The sequence below is a fragment of the Mixophyes fleayi genome, chromosome 12 (assembly GCF_038048845.1).
Source record: "Mixophyes fleayi isolate aMixFle1 chromosome 12, aMixFle1.hap1, whole genome shotgun sequence".
Classification (NCBI taxonomy): Eukaryota; Metazoa; Chordata; class Amphibia; order Anura; family Limnodynastidae; genus Mixophyes; species Mixophyes fleayi.
Genome location: NC_134413.1, coordinates 11,757,211 through 11,778,724, shown reverse-complemented (window position 1 = coordinate 11,778,724; position 21,514 = coordinate 11,757,211). Strand labels below are relative to the sequence as shown.

Here is a 21,514-nt window from a genome sequence, read left to right as displayed (position 1 = left end):
CCTTCTATACTATGGGCCTTGTGCCCCAACTAACTATGGCCCTTGCATCCAGCTTTTCCTATGGGCCTTTTGCCCAGATAAACTATGTTCCTTTTCCAAAGTAAACCCTACCTACTACCTAAATGGGCAGGGCCTTATGCCGACTACTTGCCCATGGGCCTAGTGCCTTAATTGCGCCACTGACCTTGTGTCCAACCTAACAAGGAGCAATTATATTTACCTGCTCTGCGCAGGATACTAAACTGGTCCCCATCGTCTTCGGATCTTCCAGACCTCTTCTCGACTTCAGCGCACTGCTCTTTGCTGTCTTCTTGGCGGGGATTCTCTTAGCCCTTACAAGGGTTCTCTACCGCTGGAGTCTTCTTCTTCTTCTGTCTGGCATCTTCTTTCTTCTTTCCGAGGGGTGCCTCCTCTGTTGTCTTCTAGTGTCAAGGTAGCTCCTAAACCTTACAAGGACTCTCTGCCATTTCCACCGCCGTCTTCTTTGCTGGACGTTCCTTGACGTCCTCTCTTCAGGGCTCCGCCACCGGACTGAACAGAAAATGGTTTTGCCCATAGTGTCCCATATTCCCCAGTGTGAAACAACAATTTTTCTGGTGCTGAAAGTCTTATCTAGCAGCACTATCTATTTAATATTTTGCACTACAAGTGCTTTGGGGTGTCCCATATTCCCCAGTGTGAAACAACAATTTTTCTGGTGCTGAAAGTCTTATCTAGCAGCACTATCTATTTAATATTTTGCACTACAAGTGGTTTGCGCTCATTAAAATGGATTCAAAGCAGTCCACATATGAGCTGGATCAGCAAGCAGGTGCTGGCACCAGTCCTGATGGTAGTCTTCCCTGTACGTCATCTGGTAAAGCTTATGTAAAAGTACATAGTCTTTTTAAGTCAGGGAAAAAAACACAAAAAAAAAATGTAACCGTGTTGAAGAGAAAAAGAGCTGTAACTGATGAAAAGTTAAATGGCGAGAAAAATAAAATTGCCAACATGCCATTCTACACACGCAGTGGCAAAGAAAGAATGAGGCCTTCGCCTTTCTCTATTACTGCCAGATCTAAAAATGTTACGGAACCTTCTTCTTGTAAAGTCACTCATGAGCAAGCAAGTCCAAGTGATTTGGAGTCTAAAAGTGGTGCACAAGTACTGTTACGTGTGAAGGCCGAGTTGCAAGAAGACAGAAGGCATTAGAGGAAAATGTATGCTCAGAATCAGAAATTACACCAATCCCTGAGGAGAGTCCATCCACGAGTGGGATGTGTAATCGTGACCATTCTGATAGTGTACCCATAAAGAAGGGCCCTTTCTGTATTTCTGCGATGTGTGCCTGAACGGCCCAAGTGTAGCCGGTGATACACCAAGTGAGGATGACACTTTGGAATTAGAAAAGGATGAGGGGGAGATTTGGGTAGCAGACGAGGGTGCTGATGAGGATGCTGTTGATTGTGTAAGTCCTGCACCAGTGGCAGCAGTGTAGCACCAGTGGCAGCAGTCCTGGCACGTGAGGTTCTGGCACCAAATTGCACTTTCCAAACACAAGCAGGGATGACGCTGGTGGCAAACTACAACCATTTGACATCTGGGGGTAAATGTATCAAGCTGAGAGTTTTCCGGCAGGTTTGAAAAGTGGAGATGTTGCCTGTAGCAACCAATCAGATTCTAGCTATCATTTTGTAGAATGTTCTAAATAAATGATAGCTAGAATCTGATTGGTTTTTCAAACCCGCTGGGAAACTCTCAGCTTGATACATTTACCCCCTGGTCTGGTTTGAAAGATTTGACCAAAAAATGTGTGACCTTGCCCATAACTGCAACCAATCCTACTATTAACATGCAAAGGATGGTGGAGGGTCTAGCAGGGATTAAACTGTATTTTTCCTAATTTGCATTAATAAAGTTTGGGTGTAATATACACCCAAAGACGAGTGCTCAATTGTTAAGAGTCATTGATGAAGAGGAAGACAAGCAGGCTTGTCTGTAGAATTTGCAGGCAAATTCTACTGTGTTATATAGGTAACACCCAAAGAGAAGTGATCCATTGCTCCATTGCTAATTGTAATTTCTGAAATAGAAATAATAGGGCTGACAGTCTTGGTCTAAATCTGCAATTACATTTTATTGTGCCATAGCTCACTCAGAAACAGGAGAGGTGGCAGGGTTTAGTGCTAATCTTCCTCAAACAATACTAATTCTTCCCACCATCACAGAAGTCTGGGTACTATGATGTAATTGCCGATAATGGCCTTCCAAATGGAATTAGTAGTTCATTTTAGGGCAGAGCTGTCCCAATTTTTGGGTAATTCTTTTACAGCAGAGCAAATATCAAAATGTTGTGCGGACTCATCTGCATCACCACTGGGTGTCCTGGGAAAGCATATTTTTTTTCCAACAAGCAGTTGCCAGAGAAACTGAAGGAGAAGAGGTCCTTACAAGATGTTGCTAGCTCTTGTATTCTGGTGAAGCAAATTAAGTATTTAATCTACAATTAAAATATAGTTAGCACATTTACTTTGTTTTATTTCATACGTTAAATTTCTGTAGCTCCTTGTCAAAATGTATTATTAAGGCAATCACTTGACTCAAGCTAACCGTGTCTGCACTCTCTTCACAGGTGACTACTTCGCTGGACTAAAGTACATTCCCCTCAAATGCTAGTCTTCTTGCAGCTGCTGCATTCTCCTACATGCTGTTGCAGAAACCGGAAATTGACCCTAAATTTTTTGGGACACAAACAGCATCTCCTGCATGTCATTTTTTAAAAGTTCAGTAACGCCAAGTTGAGTAAAACAGGAAATGTGATGGAATTCAACCCCGCTGTAATGCTTGAACAATATTGGTGTCATTATCAGAAATGACATATCCTCAGGAGAGTCCAAGCAGGATTAGCCATGTTTCAATGGCATCCCTTAGCTTTTGGAACAGATTGTTAGCTGTATGCCTCTTAGTAAAGCCGCTGATACACAGAGTAGCCTACTTCTGAAAAATGTGACGTACTTGTGTACGTGCTGCTGCTGTCCCTGCTGGTGAAGGCGAATGACCAACCCAGTGGGCTGTCACAGTAATATAATCTTTAGTTTGCCTAGTTCCGATTGTCCACATATCTGTGGTTAAGTGTACAGTGGGTAGAATGCCATTTTGTAGCCCAATAATTAAATTTTTAGGAACCTTCCGGTACAGGTGAGTAATAGCTTTTCCAGTAAAATGGTATAGTGATGACATTTGCTAACAGGGACAGAACACCTCAATTAAATGTCTTAAACCAACTGTATTAATAGTGGACATTGGACGCAGATCTAATACTAGCGTAGTACCCAGGGCGTCTGTGATCTGCTTTGCGACTGGGTGACAGGTTTCATACTTGCTTCCTCTTGCAAAGGATTGTTTAACTGTAAATTGTTGCTTCTGGGATATTGATTATGAAGGTGTTGGGGGGGAAGATTGCAGGTGCTGGGATGTAGATGAGAGAAGGGAGGTAGATGATGCTGGACGGCTTGTTGTTATTTTTTTTAACCTAAGTTTCTGATTTTCCCAACAGCTTTCCATGAACTCACTGAAAAATGAGGTAACATGGATGAGGATCCTAGATGGTTAAGCTCAGTGTCGGACTGGGGCATGAAGGGCCCACCGGGGGAATTCAGTGATAGGGGCCCACTATATTGGGGTGTGGCCAACTTTAGGAGTGGGTGTGGCCAGTAAAGGGGGTGTGGTCAGGCTATGGAGGACAACTTATAGCACTATTTTAAATGTGCACCTTTTGCATTAGACCCTGCCCATTCTACTGGTAGGGAACTACATGGGACCCATTAATAAAACACTTGTGGTTTGGAAGAAACTCCAGTACCAGCTCCTGTCGTCTCCTAATGCACCAAGACAGTTACTTATGATAAGTGCATCATTTGGTTACCTCCAACCCTCGCCTCATATGTTGTTATTGCCCATCATGTATTGAGCTTATTAAAAGCCATTACAAGGGCTACACAAACCAAATAATAACATCATCAATTAGAAGACATAAACTGCACAATTAATTTTTTAGTACAATGGTTACCAACCTGTTGTTGCTGTGACATGTCCTGGAATAAAAGTCAATTCATAAAAAAACAAGTGATTGTAATTCTCAACTAATCTCAGTGAAATCCATCTAATTTCATTTTAAATACGGTTGATATATGCCTATAATACTTTCACTATATCACCCCTAAATTCTAAACAGGACAACCATCAAAAAGAATGCACAATAGGCAAAAGGAAAAATATATAAATATAATTATGTTCTCCTATGCATGTGCCTTTCTACACTAACATACAATATAGACCAACATATTATACAACCCTGAATGATTATATTTTCAACTGGATGCAATTGGAATACTAGACTACATGAAAAGCACCCTTCATTTGCCAGATCTTGTATACACAGTCTGATTATTAAAATGACTCTTTGTTATAATTATTTTTTAAGGACTCTTACAGAATATGCCACTCGTCAAAGACCATACACACAGCATCAGTGCTACTACGGTTGCGTACTTCACCAATGAATGCTTGTTGAGAAGGGAAATTTTAAAAAACAAAAAAATGAACAGAATACAGCCCATCCAAAGCCTGTCACATTTATTCCATATATGCTGGTATGCTGCCAGTGTTGTATGAAAGAGAATATAAATATCAAAGGACGGGCGCAAATGGGGGAAGGGTAAAGAAACACAAGGATTGGGTCAATGAATAAGTCAAGGGGAAAACGGTCCCAAAGTCATTAAAGGATGTTGGTCTTCTAGTTCCACCTATACCGATGTCCCAGATGGTAAACTTACATCAATGTGACCTTTTCTATTCCATACAGTATTTGAATAATGTGTCCTCTTGCTTCAAAAAGCACCACCACGATGTACTTTTACTCCCCTCTAAACCTGTTTCTTCTCCTCACCAGAGTGCACATATGGGAGACCAGGGAGAGAACAGAGAAAGATCTCATGGTGTTTTACGTTCTCTATTTATTAAGTTAAAACATGGGGTTAAAAACACTCACATTTTGTATGTTAAAAAGGTATCTTTCAGTCCATATGTTTCCTCGATCAAACGGCAGTATCCAGCTTCTGTATCCCAGCCACGATCAAACTGGCTGGGCTTCAGATAACCCGGGGAAACTCTGCAGCGTCAGAGGGGGCGTGGTCTATTGCGTCCAGTGTTGCATGAACCTATGATGACCAAACTGACCTTGGATCAGTATGTTGATATCAGGACGTCCTCCTCCCCTGCTCAAACTGCTGAAAAACACACTACCGCGCCTGGGCTCTCTGCATCTGCGCGGTAGTGTGGTTACAGGAGATGTGACCGCCGCCGCCATCTAAACAAAGTTCAACATCAAGCTCCGCCCTAACAACGGAGGGGGCGGAGCTTCAACCCCGCTGGGCCTACCGGTGGATTGACCGGCTGTCCGGCGGGCCAGTCCGAGGCTGGTTAAGCTCCCTACCTCTACTGAGTGTAGCTTTAAAAACACTACAAATGGCTAGACAGCTGTTGTCAGGATTTGTGTAAAAATAATTGCTCACTTAAGAGGTGGATTTTTGGTCTTATGCCCAGGCATGACAATAGTATTTTTCATATCACTGGCAAGAACTGCAGCAATTTTTTTTTAAAGTATATGAAAATCATATTGTGACCTATGAGGTGGTAAAAATTGAATGGAAATGACTGGAAATTAGTGTTAGTGAGGTTAATAATAATGTAGGTACAAAATAATACCTAGATTATGTTATTTTAGCCCCCAAAAAAATAAATTTTTTTACAAATTGCAAAACAAAAGCAAACAAAACCGAAACCAAAACACGCAAGGGCAGTTTTGCCAAAACCGAAACTAAAACCAAAACACGAAGGTAATCCAGATCCAAAACCAAAACCAAAACACGGGGGTCAGTGACCATCTCTAATAGATATAGTACAGCGTTAGATAGGCACAGTACACATATAGTACAGCGTTAGATAGGCACAGTACAGATATAGTACAGCGTTAGATAGGCACAGTACAGATATAGTACAGCGTTAGATAGGCACAGTACAGATATAGTACAGCGTTAGATAGGCACAGTACAGATATAGTACAGCGTTAGATAGGCACAGTACAGATATAGTACAGCGTTAGATAGGCACAGTACAGATATAGTACAGCGTTAGAAAGACACAGTACAGATATAGTACAGCGTTAGATAGGCACAGTACAGATATAGTACAGCGTTAGAAAGACACAGTACAGATATAGTACAGCGTTAGATAGGCACAGTACAGATATAGTACAGTGTTAGATAGGCACAGTAAATAGTATATGGCAGTATATAGATTATAGTTACAATATATATTGCAGGGTTAGGCGCTAGGATAGTATAAATAATACAGTATATATTGCCGGGTTTGATGGTATATATATATATATATATATATATATATATATATATATATATATATATATATATATACACACTATATGGACAAAAGTATTCAGACAATTGACCATTACACCAACAGAGACTGTAATGACTGGTGCACAGGTGCAGGAAATTCACCCATTTGTATCAGGGCTTATAGCATCAGGCAACAACCACAAGAATATTGGGACCCGCAATTAATAATCACACATTTAATTCCACTAGTCAGACTTCCACTAAACTGACCATCACTCATATCTGACTAGTTGATATGGGTTAAATCACATGTTTGATAATTGCACCGTATTGTAAAGTAAGCCTTTTCCCTCTCATGCACTGATGACATGGACTGATGACATCACAATATGCCAAGGGCCAATAAAACAGGCTCATCACAGGCTAAACTTTGTCAGATATATTTCTATCCTCAGTGGAGAAGAAACTAATAATATTTGTTGATGTCTGATTCCGAGGTTCACATGTCCGATACAGTGGTAAGTGATGTTAATTCTCCACTTAAGACGCTCTACATAACTTTGCCTCTGTCTTTTCCCTACAGATAACATGTCTTGTTCTTTTCATTAACATATGTACTCTATGCTGTGATCAGTAGGTGATGTACTCTTAGTACTTCTGTCGTGCGTTCATCCCATCATGACCAATTTTTGATTTGCTAAATCCGAGATAAATGTATTAAAATGCAGCTTATCTGCCTTCACAGAAAGTTGAGTTGGAGCCGTGGGCTCACACGGGACTAAATTGGTGCAGAAACCGCAGCTCCCGTGTAATTACGCAATCCATGCTGCAGAAACTCACGTAAGTGCCACATGATTAACATGATTGACAGATTAAGAGTGTGGCCACACCCACATTGGTGTGGTCTGAGCAGAACTGGATACGACCTATTCTGTATTCCCTGTTTGTCTTTAGTCCCGGTTTTTATATTGTACAATGCTGGAAGGTTTGGAGAAAAGCCTGAGCCTGTAACATTAGAAGTCATGATCTGACCTGTGCCCATAGAGTCATTTGGATTCTACCTTGACTGTATATAACATAAAACATATTTTCTTCATTTGCAGTCCTCCCGGTGGGTACCACTGCGTATTGCCACCAATCATGAGTGCGGAAGAGGAAAGCCGTATAGTGAACGCGGCACTAGCAACTTACAAAGGACAGTATGAAGTGACAATACCATACATAGAAGTGGTGAAGACAGACCCCACTGTAAGTATCCATTCTTAAAATGGTTGCAGAGAGTTTTGACACAAAGTCACTGTGATAATAAGAGATAATGAACATCATACAGTAGCATTCTACTCTATATAAGTCACTGGAGACAATATAAAAATTAGCTGCTCCTATTCAGGAAAATGAACTCCTAGAAAATTCCATAGACATAGATTGATTGGATCAGTCTTTCCTCACTTGATTTTTAGAACATGGCACACGTCTGTGCTGAGACATAATTATACCTACAGAGGTTCATAGGTTCATATGCTGAGCAGGAAATCTGGTCCTGCACTGATGAGCCCTAACGATGGTGGAAGGCCCCACCCTAGTTCTTTTTTATGCATCTCAGAAGTTTGTTCTCATTAATAGGAGTCACTCATTTGGATAATGTCCTTAGAGATTAGTTTAAAACTCTCCCTACCACTTTCATTGTACCAGTAAGACGGGCTCCATAGCCTTTAACATGCTGTCCGTTCTAAGCAGTCCATTCTCCTTGGTAGTATTTGCTACTTTTTAGATGTTTAAAATTATTATCTTTATATAGTGCTTACATATTATGCAGCACTTTGCAGGTCATGTTTAATTTACATTATCCTCCTGTCACAAACATCTACTTTGCTTTTGCATTCCTCAAACTTTGGAGCTGCTGGGATTCTGCATGATAGCTTGCTTGTAGATATGTTAGGAAAGGGGAGGAGCTTCAGTTATATGTTAAGAGGTGGAGAGGTAATATACTACTATGGAGCTGCAATAGAATGTGTGGCTGAAATAATCTGCTGTGAAAGATATTGTTCTTTGTCACATTCTGACATTGCTAGTTATCAAACATATCTCATCAGTGTCACAGCGACTAAGTCCACTGTGTTACAGCAATATTTACTGCTTCTCTGCTTCACTCCTTTCGTCCTCCATCAGACCTGCTCACAATACATGAAGCACCTCTCCTTCATCTAGCCCTGGATCCTCTCCCTCTGTTACAAAACATTGCTGAACTGTCTGACAGTTTTCCATTCTCTCATTAAAAAACACAGAAACAACCCCCTCCCCCACAACACACAGAATTAAACAAAAACGTAATTGCGCCAAAATAAATGGTAATAAAAGTAGCAAGATTTTACTTTGTCAAGAACTACTGCTCATGGAATAATAATAATTACCATGGACTGTCATTACATAGGTGTTTTTTCGTACCAAAGCATGCTGCTAATTAAATTATAATGTAAAAACCCCAACATTTAGCAGAAATGAAAGAAGAATGGTTAGTTAGAGAAATATACAGCAGAAACCCATTCACTGTCAAAGTTTGGGTAAAAGGCAATGTTTATATATTGCATAAAATATAACTATTTGGAAATTTCCTGCATCAAACCAGTAGAGGGTTCTTTCCCCCATCATGAAGCATTTAATAGTAGTGAGTTTAGAATTCCATCATGTGGTTGTCTGAAGAACTGATACTTCCGTTTGGCTAATGTCTTATATTTTCCAGTTACCTTTTAGACCACGCAACCGTGAGCAGGCTGAGCAGATGGCCCGTCTGCTAAAAGAGAGGAACACCGCTCTAGAGAAGGCCAGTAAGGATTGCGCTGCCCGTAAAGCACGTTTCCTCGCCCAGCAGGCGGAGAGGGCTCAGGCTGTACGGGACAGGATGTTAAGGTATGGAGGACTGGATCTTTTCTAAGCCAGATAACAGCAGGTGTGACAGAGTATTCATGTTTCTGTACAGGTCATCTTATCATCATCATCATAATTTATTTATATAGCGCCAACATATTCCGTAGCGCTTTACAATTGGGGACAAACATAATAAACTAATAAACAAACTGGGTAAAACAGAGAAAGAGGGGAGAAGGCCCTGCTTGCAAGCTTACAATCTATGGGGCAATGGGAGATTGACACATGAGGTTAAGTCTACATTTTGCAATTTGGCCCAGCCAGACTGCAAAGGTAAAAGTGACTCATAAGCTAAATGATCCCGTCACACAACAATGTTGGTCAGGGGGTAGGTGTCTTGTGTGAAATTGTGTAACAGGCTAAAGGTAGCGGGGTTAAGAGGGTGGCTGAGGAATATTATAAGCTTGTCTGAAGAGGTAGGTTTTCAGAGAACGCTTGAAAGTTTGTAGACCAGAGGAGAGTCTTACTGTGCGAGGGAGAGAATTCTATAGAGTGGGTGCAGCCCGAAAAAAGTCCTGTAACCGGGAATGGGAGGATGTAATGAGCAGGTGTGACAGAGTATTCATGTTTGTGTACAGGTCATCTTATTGTCCTCTCTCACATTTTTTTCATGCCAGAGACCATCAAAAAGAACAAAAGGTGGTAATAAAAAAACAAAAACACCTAAAGAGCAAGCCAAACATCAATATCACGCAAACAAGCCAGCCACCACTAAACTGGATGCGATACAGGGACATGTTGGATGACTTGAACAAGAGGAGGGTTTCCCTGGAGCCTGAGATGAGGCAAAAGCGCATAGATGAATTTAAATGGCAAAAAGTGCAGTAAGTGCAACATAGAGAATAGGGGAGAACTGAAAAAGTATCAGAGCAAAGCAAATACAACGAGACCTTTCCTGTAGTCATAGAACACAGAAAATGTGTTTCCTCATTGCAGTTATCTATCCCAGCACGATTCAATGGGACTGCACATGTAGCCTCATTTCACTTGCAGTGCTAGTATCAGAACATGTAAAATAGGTTTTCTGGCTGTTGTGGAACCACAGATTGCAGAACACGCTGCAGCCAACATCAAGAGAACCTCATGGTTGCCCCCTCCTGATATAAAGCTATGTATATCAAGGAGAATAGCATCACAAAATAATAAGCATTATGTAAAAGTAACTAGTGTAATTATATATTCTAGATATGTTTCATGTCATTTCTTTATTTAATTAATAGCATTACTAATATTAATGTGTATGTTTCTTATTATACTTATTGTGGCGTTTGTCTTAAACTACTATCCATTAATATGGGTGACAGCTGCCACACGGCCGATTTCTTATGGAACATGGAAACATTTTCCATAGACTATAAAAGAACAGTCACCAGATTAGCTGGAAGAAATGGCGGACGTCTGGCTTAGCTTTACCAAGGAATATACACTGAACGAAGTTCCCTCAACACATAAAACACTATGAATTGTCATTGATCTTCTATCTTGTTCCTCTCACTAATTTTAAGTCCTTGTTTTAGATCCGGCATACACTGGCCTGGGTATGAGCCATCCCAGAACAAACCCGTGGGCAAATTAACACTGATCGCCGTGAAGGCAGAAAAGGTTGATAACATCAAGAAATAAGAACATCTGAAGCTGTGCTGTATGGCCAGAGGCACTGGATACAATTAACTGAATTGCACCCTATTAAAGTGCATCATATTACCTTCCATGTGTCTCTCTTCCATTTACACCACCCATCTATTAAGCCGTGTTCATTATCATTATGAATATTTCTTTTTAATTAAGTAAACCATTGCTTTAGGTACAAATCAGACGAAGGTCTTGTATCTGCTAACACTACACAATTTACAGACCTGTTCTATCTGTTAAACACAACATTTTCTCTATTTGTCACATGTTAAAGCAGTTGCCCAATATAGGACACCACGGACCTGATGCAGAGTGAGACGTACGACTGCAGGCATAGCGCATCTTTGCAGTTTTTCACACCGCGCATGCTCAGAAAGTGACGATTTGCAACTGTAGCTACTCAGACCTGCGACTATTTGGTACTTACACCTGAAGTCGTGACGGAGGAGGGAAAGAGTGTTTTATCGTCAGCAATGTACATTAAGGCTTTGGAGCACTTCAGATAGGGGGGCGCTATTGTCTAAAAGTATATAGATAGAGAAATATACAAATATTAAATTATTGATGAAAAATATTTTTTAAAATAAAAAGAAAAAGATTACAGAGTAGTCTAAGTATAAAGTATAAAGCTTTTTTTAAAAAATGATTTTCATCATCAGAGGGCGATAACAGAACAGGCATTTTGTGATAATTAGGCTTCTCTGTGCAAAGGCAATCTTACCTCCCGTCGGGGTAACCGCCGACCATATCAGTATTATCTCCAGAACCCTCTGAAATGAGAAAAGGCCCATAAGGTTTATCAGCGTAACACTGTGCTTACCTACCATCCTCAGGATCAGTTACGCTGTGCTGGACATGGCAGTGCCCTTGTTCATTCACATCACTTCTGATCTACAGCCACCAGCGCTACCTACCACATCCAGAAGAAGAGGAAGGAATGGTGTGAACAGAGGAGAAGTGGAAGACGAGTGGGGAAGACGTGTAGCACAAGAGGACAGTGCAAACAACTTTCATTTATTGGCGTGTGCATGGTCTTATTCAACCTTTTTAAGTCTAGAGCCTCTGTACTTTGTATCCATGTTTTTAAGGCAGTTATAGTTGTTTATTTTACTTTCCCTGGGATATGACCTAAAGGGTATTCTGAGTAGAGTTGTGTCCCATGCATAGAGGATGGCAAAGTTGATTTGCATCCCAGGGCACATTAGGAAACTAGAAAGATAAAGCAATGTGTGTAGTACTAATTGCAGAGGGCACATATAAGTCAATACATTAAAGTTGTCCGAAGGTTATTAATTCTTTAATATGTCTTGGATGGATGGGACATGTCTGCAGCAATGCACAGTAGCACTGTTATGGGCAGGGAAAACGCAACACACAGCGGAGTCATATCAGCGCAAGGTGGAACTAACGCGCAAAAAAAGGGATATAAATTATTATGCTCTGCCCAAAGTATTTACTCACCTAATACATTATTATTTCTATTCTAGCTACTTCAAGCTATGCAGGGAATGTGAGTTCCACATATTGCAATACATGTTAAGCTGACTAACTCACGTCTAAGTCTTCCAGTTCTGACCAGTACTACACTAAATATAAACATATGTTCAATCTTAATTTTAACATGGTCATTGTTATGCTTTGTGACTGGGTGGAGTTTTACTTGCATGCAGCGAGCATTTAGCGGCAAATACTCCCCAAAAGATAGCAGCTAATAGACATCTAGGGCAGCATGGTGGCTCAGTGGCAGGGCCATCTTTTCCATTGGGCACGATGGGCAGCTGCCCGGGGGCCCCACGGGCAAGGGGACCCCATAGGCACGGCTCTTAATGAGAATAAATAATCCTGCAAAAGATAAAAACCTGCAAAAAAACCCTACAAGGGTCACTGAGCAAGTACCTCTATCTATCTATATCTCTATATATCTATATCTGTATCTGTATATATCTATATCTATATCTAGGGGCCCCGGTGCACTGCTTTGCCCGGGGGCCCATAATGTTGTTAAGATGGCCCTGCTCAGTGGTTAGAACTTCTGGCTCACAGCACTGGGGTCATGGGTTCGTTTTCTGACCATGGCCTTATCTGTGTGGAGTTTGTATGTTCTCCCCGTGTTTTGCATGAGTTTCCTCCAGGTGCTCCGGTTTCCTCACACACTCCAAAAACATACTAGTAGGCTAATTGATTGCTATCAAAATTGACCCTAGTCTCTATCTCTCTCTCTATCTGTCATAAATTGGTTGTTTTTGGCATATGGTTCATTTCAGGGCATGCGCTGTGCGCTTTTATGCAAAATATGACACATGACATCATTTACGCACCTTAATGAAGCAGGTGTAATACCCCGTGTGGTGTTATTTAGAGTATTACATTAAAATTGCATCTTACCAGTATTAGATAGTTCTCTTTCTGGTTTCAACACTTCAGATTTTCTATGCACCAGAGAGGTAATGAGATTTATCCAGATAGATTTAAAATGACACAAGTGTATTCTGAACTAATTTCCTTTTATTATTAAGGAGTTTTCTGATATCTATTTTAGAAGCGCACAATTATCTGTAAACAATATCTTATCACTTTAAAACTATTTACAATTGACAAAACTTTAAATTTGCCATACTAATAACACTGATATCTGATTGGAGTTCTATGTCTATGGATGTTTCTACCAGAATAAATTATTAATCTTCATATATATAATATATATAATTAGATAACATTAATATATAACTTCATTTCTCAATACAACAATAAGACCTACATTAAATATTTCAATAACTATTTGTAGAAGTGGTGCACGTGGTTGGGGTCCATAAATTTCTTTTATTATCCTGTTGTACTTTTTAAATAGTCACTTTATTAAGTGGTTGTAGACCTTCACAAGAAGATTTTGGAAAACCAATATTTCTGTATTTTGTCTGAAAAACTGTTTCTTTATAGTCAGCAGTTCAGGTATATAGGGATCAGTATATAGTATATAGGGATCAGTATATAGTATATAGGGATCAGTATATAGGGATCAGTATATAGTATATAGGGATCAGTATATAGTATATAGGGATCAGTATATAGTATATAGGGATCAGTATATAGTATATAGGGATCAGTAACGTGTCTAAGTAACTGCTGATGTTCTCAGTGTCAGTGATGTAATGGGGGGAGTTATACTGATCTGTGTCTGTATAACTGTTATTGTACAACTCCAACTTGTCTCTGTCCTCTCCCACTGTCCTCAGTACATAGCTCAGTCTCTGTTGTGTATTCACAGATCTCTCTACTGATTATTTATTATCAGCACTTTCCTTTTTACTCAGCCTCTGTTTTGCTCACTTCTTCTCTTCTTATACTTTCTTCACTTTTATTCTGCTTATATATCACTTAGTCTGATTTTCATTCTGTCCCTATTTTTCTCTCTCAGTCTATCCAGACACAGGGATCTCTCACAGCGGTCCTGAGTATCACACTCCTCTCTCTGTCACCCCCGGCAACCACCAACCACCCCCCACTGTCACCCCTGGCAACCACCAACCACTCACAACTGTCACCCCCGGCAACCATCAACCACTCCCAACTGTCATCCCCGACAACCACCAACCACTCCCAACTGTTACCCCCGGCAACCAACAACCACTCCCAACTGTCACCCCCTGGCAACCACCAACCACTCCCAACTGTCACCCCCCGGCAACCACCAACCACTCCCAACTGTCAAACCCGACAAACACCAACCACTCCCAACTGTCACCCCCGGCAACCACCAACCACTCCCAACTGTCATCCCCGGCAACCACCAACTACACCCAACTGTCGCCCCCGGGAACCACCAACCACTCACAACTGTCATTCCCGACAAACACCAACCACTCCCAACTGTCATTCCCGACAAACACCAACCACTCCCAGCTGTCATTCCCGACAAACACCAACCACTCCCAACTGTCACCCCCGGCAACCACCAACCACTCCCAACTGTCACCCCCGGCAACCACCAACCACTCCCAACTGTCACCCCTGGCAACCACCAACCACTCCCAACTGTCACCCCTGGCAACCACCAACCACTCCCAACTGTCATCCCCGGCAACCACCAACCACCCCCAACTGTCACTTCTCCTTCAAGAGATCTTTTTTTTATATCTTTAAAAACACTTATAACAAGTAACAAATGTAACCACATCTAAACAGGAAGATACAGGAACACAGCCATAAGTACACACATATTTACATATAGATACACCTCAGGGTACTCAGGTTTTGGGGTATCACACAGGCCCTATAAGTCTGTAACGCCACAACAGAGTATAATGCTCAAACTGATGGATCATTGAGCTCAATGGAAAACATGTTATTGTGCTGGGTCATATGTTCTATCCTGGTCCTCCAAAAACATGTCATATGCAATAAAAATCTGAACGTGATTACAATCAAGAGAGTTATGTCACATTTTCTACTACTTTCCTAATTTTGATGGTCGAAGTGAAATGCTAACATTTTTTTTGGAGCAAAGGTCAGTTTTCAGGTATATTTTCAGTGTCTATTGTGTTCCTTTATGACTTCCACAACATTTTTATTTTGCTGCCAACGCCTGCACATTTTTCATAAATTTATAAAGATTGAGAATAACCACCCAGTCCAATGACCAGTAGTTTGTTATTAGTTTGGGGTTTTGCTGTATATTGGCGGCCAGCGCAGCTATTAATGTATTTATCTATTTATTTTGCCCCTGTAATAAAAGAATACAGACTAACACTACCAGACAGGGATGTTGTTACCATTGTCACACTACTTTACGTATCACGCTATGTCCATAAAACTATGAAATAAGCAAGAATTACAAATATGTTTTATTAAATGTTTTGCCAAATTATAAAATAAAAATAATACATTTTCTTCCTCACTTTTAGAACTGTTGTTTTTATATTATCGCATTGCCGGCAAATTTTGTTGTATTCTGGTTGGTAGGTCTAAGAGGAAAGTGTGGGCATGTGATCATTCGATTGGCTTAACCCTTCAGCTGTGCAAATATCATCATCATCATCAATAACATTTGTATATATAGCACCAGCAGATTCCGTAGCGCTTTACAATTGGGAACAATCAGTAATAAAACAATAGGGGGTAATACATACATACGTAGAGGTAAGAGGGCCCTGCTCGCAAGCTTACAATCTATAGGACAATGGTTTGATACAGCACGGTGGCTCAGTGGTTAGCACTTCTGCCTCACAGCGCTGGGGTCATGAGTTCAATTCCCGACCATGGCCTTATCTGTGTGGAGTTTGTATGTTCTCTCCGTGTTTGCGTGGGTTTGGTCCGGTTTCCTCCCACACTCCAAAAACATACTAGTAGGTTAATTGGCTGCTCTCAAAATTGACCCTGGTCTCTCTCTGTCTCTCTCTGTCTGTGTGTCTGGGAATTTAGACTGTAAGCTCCAATAGGGCAGGGACTGATGTGAACGAGTTTTCTGTACAGCGCTGCGGAATTAGTGGCGCTAAATAAATAAATGGTGATGATGATGATGATACACAAGGGTAAGTGCTTCGTCATATTGAATATTTGTCCAGATAGAGTTTATCCTCCTAAATGTACAAAGGACGTAGCAATTTGTAGTTTTTTTTTAAATATGTATTTTTATTTTAAATATGTTTTTTTAAATATGTTCATGCATCAAGAACTTTGTGAGACTTTATTAATTCTATAGTGTAATCAAGAACACAACAATATACCGTATATTAAGAAGTTAGAGTTGGAGTAAGGTTATGACACAAAAAAGTGCACGCCACTAATTGTACCGATTGCACCAACCTAACACTAACTGTGTTGTATCCACACAATAACGTTATAAAATGGGTGGGGTTAGTGCAGACCAACGAATTTATCATGTCTGCGCGGCTTCACGTCACATCCTAAGTCTAAATTACATTTCTTCCATCTATACTTCCCATCTAAAACACACAAAATAATCAGCACACACTAAGTTATAAATAGGTCTTTATTTTGATCTCCTATAGCAAATATTTTGTTTTCTTAAAATATTAATTGCTTTTATTTTTATAACGCCACAGATGATTTTAAGGATCTCCGTTGAACGCTCTTTTCCATTAGTCATATCCTGTTATTTTAGCATTTCCTTTTGTAATACGCCGAGTAATATAGCCAAAGGAATCTATCGGCTCCCTCTCTGCTAACGATAGAGAATACTTCATTTAAAGCTTTCACAAACTCCTTCTTATCTTTTCCTTTCTGAAGAGTTTGATTATGAATAATACATATCTGCACAACATGAAATATTCAACTCATGTTCTTTCATTCCAGTTCAGTCTAGCAAACAAAGGAATGAGCTGTTTGAGCACAAAAAGGACTAGCAGCAGAAATATGCCTCTGCCAATATTGGTAGTGGCCTTCTCATACTTTGCCGGCCAAATCAATAATGCTGCAGACTTACAAGATCTCATGTGGCAATTGGAACGCTGTGTGCCATTCAATTAATTACTACAAAAACTTTACGTAAGGATAATTACCAGTACATCTATGAGTGATGTGTACAACAAAAACACTCACAGTTTGTTTGTTTTTTAAAACCATAGAATGATATATAAGAGAAAATGCAATTAGTGGTTTCAAAAGTTATTTTTGGATACAACATTAAAGAGCTTTTATGCTAGCTGTAGTTGTTTATAGCAAAGCTTTGACTGTATGTGTTTGTTACAGGGTTTAATACAGCTATATCTATATCTATATCTTTTATGGATATCAAAAGTCATTTAAGAATTATGTTACTTTATAAAATTACAAGACTGCAAGCTAAATCATTTTATATATGACAAATGTTTTGAGTTGGCTTAAAATGCCCTTCTAATGCACGCAAGGAAACATATATATGCGTTATAGCAATCATCATCATCAACATTTATCAACATTTATTTATATAGCGCCAGCAAATTCCGTAGTGCTTTACAATTGGGAACAAACATTAATCATCATCATCATCATCATCGTCACCATTTATTTATATAGTGCCACTGATTCCGCAGCGCTGTACAGAGAACTCACTCACATCAGTCCCTGCCCCCATTGGAGCTTACAGTCTAAATTCCCCAACACACACACACACACAGACAGACAGACAGAGAGAGAGAGAGAGAGAGAGACTAGGGTCAATTTTTGATAGCAGCCAATTAACCTACTAGTATGTTTTTTTGGAGTGTGGGAGGAAACCGGAGCACCCAGAGTAAACTCAGGCAAACACAGAGGAGAACATACAACCTCCACACAGACCCCAGCGCTGTGGGGCAGAAGTGCTAACCACTTAGTCACTGTGCTGCCCATTAATAAAACAATACTGGGCAATACATACAGACAGAGAGGTAAGTAGGCCTTGCTCGCAAGCTTACAATGGGACAATGGGAGTTAAAAACACAAGGGCACGTGCTACATCATATTGCACATTGGACCAGCCTGAATGCAAAGGTAAAAAAGTATTGAGTGGGCTGTGTGATCAGTTACACAGCAATGTTGATCAGAGGGTTGTTGTCTTGTGTTAGCTGTGTAGAGGGTTGTAATAGGGTAACCTAGGGAGATTAAGATGGTGGTTGAGGAATATTATAAGCTTCTCTGAAGAGGTGGGTTTTCAGAGAACGCTTGAAGGTTTGAAGACTAGAGGAAAGTCTTACTGTGCGAGGGAGGGAATTCCACAAAGTGGGTGCAGCCCGAAAAAGTCCTGTAACTGGGAATGGGAGGATGTGAAATAAATAGATAGTTTTACATGGTTCTGTCATGCACAGATTTTAAAAAATATATATTTTATATACTGTACAATATGTCATTATATTTGGTGACTAGTGTCGTCTTTACTTATATTTGGAGAGCAGTCATTTAACCTGTGTCACATAACTTAATGTGTTCTGTAATGGAATACGTAACTGTCAGTTATCTGTTGGCAACACAATGCAATTAGCAATATACAATGGGCCAGAGTCATTAAGGCAGCATACTGAGCGCATCGTGCAGTTGTTCTCAACGACCCATAAATCGGCTCTGCATACTCTCTGAGTCAGCAAGGAACAGATCTCAATATACGTGTGGGGATGACTATGGGTGTAGGTTCACTCTGCTGTATTATACCAGACACTGCAGGATGCGGACAATACGTATGTGTAATATGAAATCTCAAAAGAAACGCACAAAAAAAATATATATTAATTAATTATTGTTACCTGTTAATAATGTAGTCATTTAGAAATGTAAATTGAATAAAAAAAAAAATTATATATTTTTTTCCCCATGAAAAGCATTATGGTTAGGCTGTCCTTAATGTCTACTGTAAGTAAAATAAAATTATAATAATTTTTACACTTGCTCCTGATTGCAGAGACATGTTATAGCATACGATACTAACCCAGGACTTAGACTAGACCCTTAGCTGGGGCAAGAGATACGGCAGAAAAACAAGAAATTTTCACACACTTCATTCCGACATGGCAGCATTCGCTTGAGTTTACCACGCCCACATTGAGTACAGGCACACGCCCCTTCCCCGGTCTGTTCCCTCCCTGAAATCTCAGGCCGTCGTAACTGTCATTTGCGTTGCCATATGAAGCGGACTTGGTTTCGTTGACGGCCAAGTGTCCTTGTTGTGCGCAGAAGGAAATTGTGTATGAAACGCACAAAAAAGAGAGATATGTGCCTTAATGACTCAGCTTCCCCCCCATCTTTCTTCCCTCCACAGTTAAGTATCAAGGTATACACTTCAAGAACATCATAATATTAATATGAAGCCCCACAACCAGCAAGATCAGCCACTGACACTAACTACCCTATATAGTAAGATGTTACTTATAACCGGTGGTAGTCATTTTAATGACTACCACAATACCGACAACAATAAGTCCGATTGGAAGAATGCCTAAGAAAAGAAAAAATTGACTTAAAATAAAAAAAAAAGTTTAGGTAGCCGAGATTTTTATGCTACATCCCGATTGCTGCAAATTCCGCCAGTTTAAATTCACGTCACTGCTCATAGCCGCACTGATATCTCTGTATTTAAAACGCCACTGTCAGGACACCCCATCAATTTAATATTTTATTTACAACTTATGGTCCTGCCATTGGCGCTTTAAATACAGAGATATCAGTGCAGCTATGCTGCCTGCCCCTGTCCCAGGATTATTTATTGGACTCTGGTTTAAGCTCTTGAGATGTAATTTCATCAGATAACGTCTCTGTTTTTCCTATCACCTCCATCTGTGTTCTGTACATTTTTATACCTTGAAAGCCCCTACTACTATGAGTCAATTCCTTGGTGAAACTGAGTATTCGCAAGCATATCACGCTCAACAAGAAAAGGGACTGCTACAGGTGAAGACTTGAAGTGGTTCTGTATGTTTCATTATCTCAACTGGTATTGTCCAAAAATAAGAACATAAGCAGAGCTCAACTTTTGTCAAATTGCTGTATTTAAATGTTCACTAGCCTAGAGCATCTTGCACTCAATAAAATAAATACAACATAGAACCCTGTGACAAAGCAAGTTTGAAAACACTTTAACCAGCCTGTCACTCTTTTCTCACATAATGTGGATTGTAGAAAGTACTTTTTATAGCCCTCGCTTTTGTTCTCTACAGCTCAACAGAGTACAACTGCAGTATCTAATTACATGTGGATAAATAGACATTGTATCTCATTGTAAATATGTATATTGTTTATTGTATCTTGTTGATATTGCATGGATGCTGTCATACATTGTCCTTAAAGCGAAGCCAGGGGGTATAGGGTTAGGGATCAGGTTGCAAGATACTGGTGAGTGTGAAGGCTAATTAGTATCCATTGTTCTCACTAGACTACTCCAGACATTTGGTCTACAATCTAACAGAGGAATTTCTGTGGATGTACAGCTCATCTCCACTCCCCTTTCCAAACCCCTAGTCCAGGACTCATCAATGTTTAACAACAAGAGACCAAGAGATTTGCCCAGGGAGGTGAAAAGACCGTGGAAAAGGTACCTTAGATATAAGAAGCCACTCCAGGGGGCGGAGGTGATGTTCATTCTGGGAATTGATATCTGGAAGCTGCAGGGTGGCTGGTGGCTCTAGTAAAATAAATTGGCAGATGCATGGGTCGTCAAGTCTGAACAGCCAGGTGACTGTAGCTCCTTAAGCTACTGGTGTAAGAGACAGATGATTGGGTAAACCTGCCTGGTATTTATTTATTGTGTGTACATAATATTCTAGTGATTGTTTTTATTCCAATAAATGTATTGTTCTACTTTGTAACTGTATTTGCCTGAGTGACTATACAAATCCTAGAAGGTACTGGGTAGGCTTCCTTGGTATAGTAAGGCACCCCTTGGTATAGTAAGGCACCCCTGGGTGGCCAGCCAGTGTGAAGTGGGTATAATTGGGCCAGAAAACTCGGTATCTTTACAAACCCTAACATCCAATCAGAGCATTTCAACAACATTTAAGCAATCACAGGATTAAATCTAACTGCAGGCAGTCAGAACATTACTACATCTACAACACAAAGCCCTCTAGATATAACTGTTGACTACAGTAAAACAGCAA

At 40.2% G+C, this 21,514-nt stretch overlaps 1 protein-coding gene and 1 long non-coding RNA gene across 2 annotated transcripts in view; both read left to right on the top strand.

Annotated features, from left to right (window-relative positions):
- LOC142108876 (uncharacterized) overlaps positions 1 to 2,769 on the top strand; it is a 109,122-nt gene extending 106,353 nt beyond the window's left edge. Inside the window, exon 3 of the long non-coding RNA XR_012680240.1 lies at positions 2,612 to 2,769. This is a non-coding gene — a long non-coding RNA (uncharacterized LOC142108876). The remainder of the gene's footprint in view (positions 1 to 2,611) is intronic.
- A 3,694-nt stretch (positions 2,770 to 6,463) lies between these two features.
- LOC142108472 (uncharacterized) lies at positions 6,464 to 11,003 on the top strand. Its single transcript, XM_075192156.1, has 5 exons — positions 6,464 to 7,238; positions 7,502 to 7,646; positions 9,139 to 9,305; positions 9,941 to 10,147; positions 10,841 to 11,003. Exons 1-5 carry the CDS (start codon positions 7,222 to 7,224, stop codon positions 10,944 to 10,946), a joined length of 642 nt encoding a protein of 213 aa, XP_075048257.1. The 5' UTR covers positions 6,464 to 7,221; the 3' UTR covers positions 10,947 to 11,003.
- The last annotated feature ends 10,511 nt before the right edge of the window (positions 11,004 to 21,514 follow it).